General features: G+C 46.5%; 1 protein-coding gene across 6 annotated transcripts; it reads right to left on the bottom strand.

Moving 5' to 3' along the window:
• Positions 1-278: 278 nt before the first annotated feature.
• LOC119338071 lies at positions 279-8,566 on the bottom strand. Of its 6 annotated transcripts, none has more exons than XR_005163786.1 (6): positions 8,433-8,566; positions 7,005-7,194; positions 5,678-6,924; positions 3,616-3,680; positions 810-3,519; positions 279-703 (listed from the first exon to the last, which is right to left on the bottom strand). XR_005163786.1 is itself a non-coding variant. In XM_037610365.1 (3 exons), exons 2-3 carry the CDS (start codon positions 7,043-7,045, stop codon positions 6,147-6,149), a joined length of 819 nt encoding a protein of 272 aa, XP_037466262.1. In that variant the 5' UTR covers positions 7,046-7,194; positions 8,433-8,566; the 3' UTR covers positions 5,597-6,146. The 6 variants fall into 6 exon arrangements, 1 of the variants encoding a protein (XP_037466262.1); XR_005163783.1 differs by lacking the exon at positions 279-703 and having other exon boundaries at positions 796-1,287; positions 1,357-3,519; XR_005163782.1 differs by lacking the exon at positions 279-703 and having other exon boundaries at positions 796-1,282; positions 1,357-3,519.
• Positions 8,567-8,833: the final 267 nt, after the last annotated feature.

The following is an 8,833-nucleotide window of genomic DNA, read 5'->3' as shown; positions in this document are numbered from 1 at the left end:
AAAGCAGTTATTTATAAGGGTTTGAGGGTTCTGCTAGTAATGCTCTAAGCCAGCTGCTGCCTTTTAGCTCCGGTCTAGTCTACCTCCATTTCAGTCAAGGTCAAGAGGAACAGATACACATTAGCAGCGTCGGAGGAGGGAGGGAAGGACATGTGAGACTGTTACAACTTTTAGAACCAGGGCATCCACCAGCAATCAGCCGCCGGGCCTGGCCCTGGACGGAGGCCACTCCCTGGAGCCTCGCCGTGATGTTCGCGATGGCCCTCTGCAAGCATTCGAAAACGGTTTGTTGAGCCCAAGAGAGACACAGTTTGCTTAGCGGTGGTCAAAATATGTACTCCCTCCGTTCCTAAATATTTGTCTTTCTAGAGATTTCAACAAGTGACTACATACGAAGCAAAATGAGTGAACCTACACTCTAAAATATGTCTATATACATCTAAATGTTGTAGTCCATTTGAAATCTCTAAAAAGATAAATATTTAAGAACGGAGGGAGTATGTACTAGTAAATGTACGATGTTGGTCATCACTGTGCTGTGCCTGTGGATTGCCGACCTAGCTCCCCTCCGCTGGACTTGCTGGTCTTGGTCCACTCCACCAGCGGGTCATCAGAGCCTCCTTGCCGCCCCTCAGCACCGACAGCACACCTTCAGAAACACGACGCCCTCGTACCGAGCGATGCCCAAACCGTCCATCATGTTCTCCACATCAGGAACAATTCAGCAACACCCACGTTATTAACACTCATAACAGAGATCAGATAAACTCTGTCTGTCGGATAAGCTGCATGCTGGGCACCCATTCTACCAGTCCGCAGTCTTCTGTGAGTGGAACCACCGCCAAGGTTCTGATGTAGAGCTTTCTCCTGCGGCGGCTCTCAGGAACTTTGGAGAGGAGACGGTTGATCACGGCGTTGAACTCCATCACGCGTGCATCCTTCCTGAGACCATCCTTCGGTTTGCATAAAAAGGGGCGGGCAACTCCATCGCTTCCGAGGAACACAACCTGACATTGAAAATGATCATGCATGTCAGTTACCATTAACCTAGTGAAGTATGACTAGCCAGTTTTGACTCTCAAATGTGAAAAAAAAAAACATCAATGGACAAAACTCTAGTTAAATGAGTGCAAAAAATTGATCTGGAGCCTTGACAATCCCTTGAATCGTATGACGGCAGAGTCACAGTTAGAGACTGCTGGACAGGTAAGATAATTCCTAGTGGGATCATTCTTTTCAAGGAGCTGAACTCAGTTGAGATATTTATTGCCTTTGCCTTGGGCTGCCCTGGATGAAAGCACAGCTTAATCAGATGTTCTATTAGAGAAGGAAACTGATTAAACAGTGCAACATTACCCCCCTTCCGACAGCCCTTCTTTGCTGAGTTTAATATCTGTGTTGCGGCATCTTTTCTTGCAGAAACTGTTGACTTTGACACTGCAGCCATCATCCAAAGTGCTTGCTGAGGGCACGCCGGCCTGTAACACAGACGTGATAATTTGTCTGGCAGTTTTGACAACCTCACCATTCTGATGACAAATGCGGGATATCAACTGAGACAGCACAGTCAGCCACTGATAAGTTGGTAGATCCCTCGTGGACCCGTGAATGATGCTCAACATCTGCAAATGAGATGGGATGATCAGATGATTCAGATCTCTACATGGGTCGAAATAATGGGAAGAAAATACATGTGAAACAAAATTCTGTATATTCCAGAGGTGCTTTGCCTTCTCCATATGAACGTTAGGAGCACGCCGAAGCATCTGCTTCCAGTATTGCACGGTGAGCTGCCTCATAATGACCAGCCAAACGGCAGAGTTTAGCGTACTGAAGCCAGCAGTTCCCAACTTGAGAATTCATATGACTCAGATTATAAACCATCCGTTGAAAAGCAAGCAAAGGCTTCCTTGCTGACAGAGACGATTGTGTACATCTAAGACGGTTATCCCAGTCTGTTGTTAATTTCAGAAATTTTGGATCATCTGCACTGAATGTTTTACCGAGAAATGACTCGTCTCCCAGCAGGGAGTTGAAGTCTTCCAACTCACACAGCATGTGAAGCTTTACAATGTAGGGATATGCACACATGTACGAGTCCATGCCTGCTGCAGCCAATGGAACAAGCAATGCTTGCTTGGACTGGGCAATCTTTTCAGCAACCATAAACTGATCTGTGTTCATCATTGCCTTGAATATCTTAGCAAGACCTATGTCAAACGAAGCACTGTTCTCAGAACTGCTGCACACAAGACTTTTGTCTGCCTCGGGTAGGTACTCATCCATGAGATCCCATCTGCCTAATCTCCAAGCTGCTTGCACTCCTTGCATGCACCAAGTTTTCTTATCCTGGGGTATTCTGCACACCAAACCATCCGCATGTGCAATCATGGCTTGAAGGTGGCACATGTTTAGCGAACAGTTGAGAACATCACAATGTCTGTGGACAGTATCAGGTTCCATTTGCAAACAATGTTCACATAGTGTCAGCACTTGAGCCCACTTCCCAGTTTCCTCATTGATGATAAGTTGATTTTGTAGGCTTGATGATTTCTCAGATTTGCTAAAACCTAATAGTCCATCGGGCTCATCAAAATCATCTGTATATTTCCATGAGAAAAGAGATATCATCATCTGAAAAAGTGGCACTTGTCTCGGACATGAGATTCGAATTATGCTAGAGCACGAGCATGAGCTTGACACCTAGAAGTGGCCTTAGCTAGAGTAACTTAAGGTATAGCAGCCAACAGCTCAGCAACATTGCTACACTGCACCCGCAACTGATCTTGGCCGTAAATAGAACAACTTTCATCTTTCAGTTAACCTGCAAGCTTCCCAGGCATGTCATGACTAGACTGGGATAGAGCAATTTCCTGTTTGAGGTTATCGACCCACTGTCCAAGATTATCAAGTAAATCGAAGATCGCCTGAACGCAAACATCACTCTGTCCCACAGTAGTAGTACCATGGACAATAGCCCCAACGAAGCAGCTGCACTGAGAAGTGACAAAATTCCGTCGGTGATACTTTGCTGAGCCTTTGAGGTCCCATAGCAAACAACATTTAAAACCAAGTACGGTAGGAGATAGAGCGTCATGCCAAACAATTCATGGGCATGCACTGTAAATACATAAACGCGATCCAGTTGTGCACGATGTCAACTTTCTAATCCAATAATATATCCATCTTCCAAATGCTCTAGCTCTGCCCCTGCTCGCCTCAGCCAATTGCTTTAACAAAAAGTGCAACACATCAAGACCATCCATTTGAAGAGCTTCCTTATCAGTGGCAAAAATCAACAGAACCATATATAATCTGGACTAGTAAATAAGAGGAGTCCCATCATCTCGACTAACTATACGCTGGAGATTGATCATGTTTTTGAAGCTTCATGTCATCAGAATGAAGCACATATATTCTTGTCGATGGGAGCTATTGAGAAGTCTGACAAAATCATTCTCCAAGTTGGGAAGGGCCTGTCAAAACTAAACTCTTGATAGGAATGTTGTGTACTGTTTCCTGAAAATTGAAGCTCCATTACAAGTCGTTCAGAATCATACCTGCCTAATTGCGGAAGGAAGTATGTGGAGAGCTGATGAAAACATAAATAATCACCTTGTAGTATGTGTCCCCGATGCCATCAGATTCTCCAGGAAAGCATAGCAGTGTTGGCAGAGCACCTGCAAATATCTCTTTGCTATCAGTTGCTGTTTCAGTGTGACAAAACTGTAGAACAGATAGCAAACGATGGCCATCTTGATAACATAAAATAGAGCGAACGAGAGAGAGAGCAGTTTCGGTAATGATGAATCCAATCCATGGTACTACTAGTTGAGCGTTTAGACGGTCCTTCCCAGTCCTGACCGGGGAGGGAGCAAGGCAGCGTCTTGGACCTTGGAGCGCAGGGCAGGACGAACTGGTGGGGGTGGGGCACCCAGTCCAGGAAGGAAGCGAGATCGTGGTAGGGTCCACGCAGCCAGTCAACCCGTCCCGGAAGCGAGATCGACTGAACCGCCTCCTCCGTGGGCGTGGGGACACGGTCGACCAAGGTTGTACCAGGTCGACGAGAACCTCGCATGAGCCTGGCGGGTACATGGCATGACGCTGCACTTGAACCCCGGAGCGTTGAGCATCCTCGGGCGCCAAGTCGATGGAAGAGGGAGATGCCAAAGCGGCGGGCGGGCGGGCGATCAAGCCCGACAGATGCCGCGCGACAAGGACGGCCGGCCGGCCGCGATCGTGAGCCAGCGCGTCCTCTGCTTGCTTCAGTAATGGCCGGCGAGACAGAAAGCGACGGGGCAGTGGCCTGAGCAGGAGCGACGGTGACGCTGGGGAGGAGCGGTCGGCCATCGGGGCACGGGAGAGAGCGTACAAGACCGACCGACCGACCGACCGGCCGCCGGACCGACGTTTTTGGTTGGGCAAGGCGGCGGTCCGGCCCAAGAAAGCGTCAACACGTACGCACGCGGAGAAGGTCAAGTTGGACGGGCGGCGGCGCCCTGGCCTGGAGGCCTGAGGCACCGCATGAACTGAATTCTCCATCCAGCTGAAACGAAAAACAGCCATTTCTCTTCTTGGGTGCATTTGCACTGTCTGTCTGTCTTAACAAGGACAGTATCAAGCATGCATTTTTTTTGTTTCTCTGTTTCACCTAGCCAGTCGTCATGATGAGGTTGAGAAACTCCATGAGCGCTGCTGCCATCGATATTGGGCCTTTTTCTTCTTCTTCTTCTTTTTCTTACTTATATTGTGAAACTTGAAAAACACGGTGTCGCCCTCTTGTGTTGGGATGGGAAACTCTGAGGAAGCAGACAAGTGACGTCGCTTTTCTGTTCTCTCCCTCGTCAGAAGCAGCTGCTGCTGACAAAGCATCTTATATCTGCTTCATGTCTTCAGTCTGTTGGTCTATTTCATCCATAGGCTTCCTAATCGACAAGGAAAATCTTCATACCTCAACTCCAGGAAATATTAGCCACTGAGGGCAAGTCTAGACTACTCGCGTCGCTAATTTCATACCTCAACAGTCTCTGCTGCTGCAGCTTCTAACTAGCTCATCTCATCGACATTATAAACATATATATACACATGGCATGCAACACAAAATATGTGCATCCAGACCAAGGAGGTAAACCTTTCCTCTTCCATGATTGGATAGCAGATGATGAAAACTACTTTTAGACACACAATTGGTACACTTCTGTATCACTCACTACATTAGGTCAAGGCAATATAACATTCTAAGCTAATATCTGCTCAACTGATAAAATAAACATGGGAAAGAGCTAAAGCGAGAAGCTTGTATTTAGCTAACCATCAGGTTTTCAAGTGATGCTAAACATGGGGACAGAGCTAAAGTGAGAAGCTTGTATTTAGCTAACCATCCATCAGGTTTTCAACTGATGCTAAAGCTTGCTTCAAATAAAACATTGATCTTCAAGTGCCAAAATGCTAAAGCTTGCTTCGAATAAAACATTATGCAAAGCATTCAATCTCACATGTATGCACCACACAGAGATAAAGAGAAATGCAAGATGTTGTTAACAGTGATAACATCAGCCAATATGCTAGAATTCAAACTAATTGCTCATCTCACATGTAGGCAAGTCTGCTGCAATGAATAGCCAGAATCATACAGGCTGCTTCGAACAAAACAGTATGCAAACATTGCTGATCTCACCTGCAGGCACATCTGCTGGGATAAATAGACTCCGACTCAGGAGGACATCAGGACCTTCTCATTACTTCATTTCACACTGTCTATGCGCACTTTTCTCCATCTGGGCAGGGCAAGCGATTGCGGAGTGGAGGCGGGCGGTAGAGTGGTACGGCAGAGTCGTACTCAGCAGTAGACCGCCCCAGGCGTTGCAGTGAACGGGACCCGACATGAGGAGCCGGACGAGCAGTGACGGCATGGATGCCTGGAGGTGAAGAGGAGGTGGCAGACGGAGGACCATCCTCGTACAGCTTTGGACGAGGAAAATCATCATTAAGGTCACACATTGTGGTTTTGACATGCTTTAGCTTGTCATTCACTTCCAAGAGAGTGAATCCACCATATAGTGCCTTGGCAAACAGAGATCCAACACCACCTCCAGCATATTCCTCTCCATAGGAATTGAGGAAGGGATGATACTGCTCATGTTGCATCAGAGGTCCAGCGTTCCCGTTCCCATCAGAACTATTGCGTGAGCGACTGGTTTATCAAACCATTTCCTCACTCCATTCTCAACTTTGGTCTTCGGAATCCATGCATAAATTTCATCCGGTTTAAGATAGTCAAAATTCTTCCCGGCAAGAACCCCAGCCACAACAGCTCTACCGTTTTCCACGTAGTCCCAGATCTCCTGCAGTGTCAGGTCCTCGAAATACTTGTAACCATCAATTCCTACGTTGACATCAGTATTATCCTTGGACACAAGACGCGAGTTCTCCATGATTTCCTTTATCTTATCATCGGTAGTTGTCGAGAATCTCCTATACATGTTGGAGGCTGACATTAGTGGATATTGCACCACTGCCTTGTCACCATCAGCCAACACACCTAGGTTCTCGAAACACCAGGCACTCGCATCATCCCAATCATATATAGACTCATCTTGAACGATATACTTTAGCTCCATCATTTTCCTCTCCTCTTCTCCATGGTCTGATTCTGGTATGAATCCATTCAACTCAAAAAAGCGTGTCAAAAGTGATTCCCACTGAAACCTCAATCTGCACGTTGATTTGCTCCACTTGGCGAACTTTGCATTCAGCTCCATTTGCCCAGCTGATGTGACAGCACAGAATTGGCAGACGTTTCGGTTTCCCTGGGTCAGCACACCGGGAAATATATCGCAACCACAATATGGCTTCTCCCGCCATGACCACTCCTTGTACCCTTCAGGCTTCTTCGTCCTGAACTTCTTTATACAACTAGCCACCCTGTTAGGAAAAAAACCGTTAGAAAATGATGTTCTTTGACCTGGACATATATACATTGGTAAATGTAAGAACAATCTTACAATGCCTCCAAGCGTCGTCGCCTCACTTCCTCGAAACTCATAGCCGAGGAGGACGCAGCAAAGGAGTGACCTTCAGTTCAGTGCGACTAATAACCAGAATAGATCAAGGCACCGCAGGCTGTAGCAAATGAGTGGTTAACAGCGGTTCAGCTTCTAATGTCACAGAAGTGCCAAGAAGTCAACCTGCAGACTGACAGAAGGTGACATTAAAATTAGATCATTATGACACAGTGATATGCAAAAGCAATTCGATTCCATAATAATCACACGGAACACCAATTATCGAGATAATTAAATATGTACTGATGGGCTGAAAATACAAAGAGCAGTGTCTCGTTTTTGCATTTATGTACTCAGCTGCACTGATTACGCAACCACTGGAGGATTAGCTACCAGTGGGATTTAGAACATTATACCGCTTTAAGAAGGCGGAAAAAAAACTACTGGACAAGAAAATTAACACCAGGGAACTTTCTTCATGAAACTAACAGAACTAAAGTTTTAGCATCAAATTACACCAAAGAAAGTAGGAGAATTGTACAGGTTCTATACGTTTTGGTGGCAGAAAAGTCGTTAAAAAAACACTTGACTGAGAAATCCCTCTTAACATCATAACATGGACATAAAGCAATATTTTGTTTTCTGCGAACATCAGAAGTTATGGGGTCTGATGCAAGTATAACCAATTCACACAACTGCTATATTCTAGAATTATAGAGAGACGTCACAGCCCGTCAAGATGCACAAATTTACGGATCATCAGATCTGCCATCAGCTAGCAAGAGTCAAGACAACACTGGTACGCATGATTGCGAGAAAAAAGTTTAGAAATTGCAAATTTTAACTCAAGCATTCACCTTGATTATCGTCCAAACTCCTGCCTTTGCCCCACTTATCGTAAATTCTAACGACTTAACGAAGCCTAGCTGCTAAATTCGCCCCTGCATACAAGGAGGGTACCTAGAAATTCTAACAGACTGATGAAGCCAAGACGCCCTGAACTCGAGATGTCCACGAGCAGCAAAGCAAGCTAGCTTCTGATTTAACCAGACACTATCCGAAGTGAGTAAATGAACAATGTCAAAATATCGTTTTTACTCATCAGATAGACAAGAAATGAAAAATCTCTCCTTTCAGGACAGCACACAAACAGCCGAACAGGTAGGAGCAGAGTGCGATATGGTTCTTCAATTATACACTTGGGATAGACCCGAGATGTCCAAGATACGACGGTCCTGGACTGATTATGTCTCTCTTCATGACCTTCTGCATTGTGCAGCCGTGTGACCCTACCGCCGCTGGGAAGCGGCTTCGTTGGGGAAGAGGCCAGAGGCCGAGCCGATCTAGGGTTCCGGCTCGAAGGAAGGGATGAGATGAGATAAGGATGACCAGGAGGGGAGGAGAGGGAGGATGGTCGGGAGAGATTACCTCGTGTCGATGCCCGGAGAGGAGGAAGCGGCGCCGTAGCGGGAGAGGAGGATGGCGACGGCGAGCCGAGGCAAAGGTGGGCGGTCGACAGCTAGGCGGGGCTGAGTGCGAGCGCGCGGTGGGTGTAAATTTTGGGGGGAGCAACTGCAAAATGGAGAGATGTCGGCCGCCGGCTGTGTACAGCCACTGTACACAATCGCTGTATAACCGCACAAATTAAAATAAAACATCCCACAAATAACTTAAAAATTTCACATATTCACAATATCAAATTATCAAAGGAAAAGTATTAAAAACAACCGGCTGATTGCTGCGCGGCTTAAGCCTCCTCGAGGCGTCGACACGTGCTCCTCAGCCCACCCCTTCCCCCCACCTTATCCTTACCGATGCGCTCCCTTCCA

The sequence above is a fragment of the Triticum dicoccoides genome, chromosome 7B (assembly GCF_002162155.2).
Source record: "Triticum dicoccoides isolate Atlit2015 ecotype Zavitan chromosome 7B, WEW_v2.0, whole genome shotgun sequence".
NCBI lineage: Eukaryota > Viridiplantae > Streptophyta > Magnoliopsida > Poales > Poaceae > Triticum > Triticum dicoccoides.
This window is presented reverse-complemented; position numbering and strand designations above follow the sequence as displayed.

Bases quoted from the DNA above. Each gene is read 5' to 3' on its own strand.
- LOC119338071 (XM_037610365.1), bottom strand. From the start codon at position 7,045: ATGAGTTTCGAGGAAGTGAGGCGACGACGCTTGGAGGCATT. The intron at 6,925-7,004 runs GTAAGATTGTTC...TTTTCCTAACAG, and splicing joins CGACGACGCTTGGAGGCATT to GGTGGCTAGTTGTATAAAGA.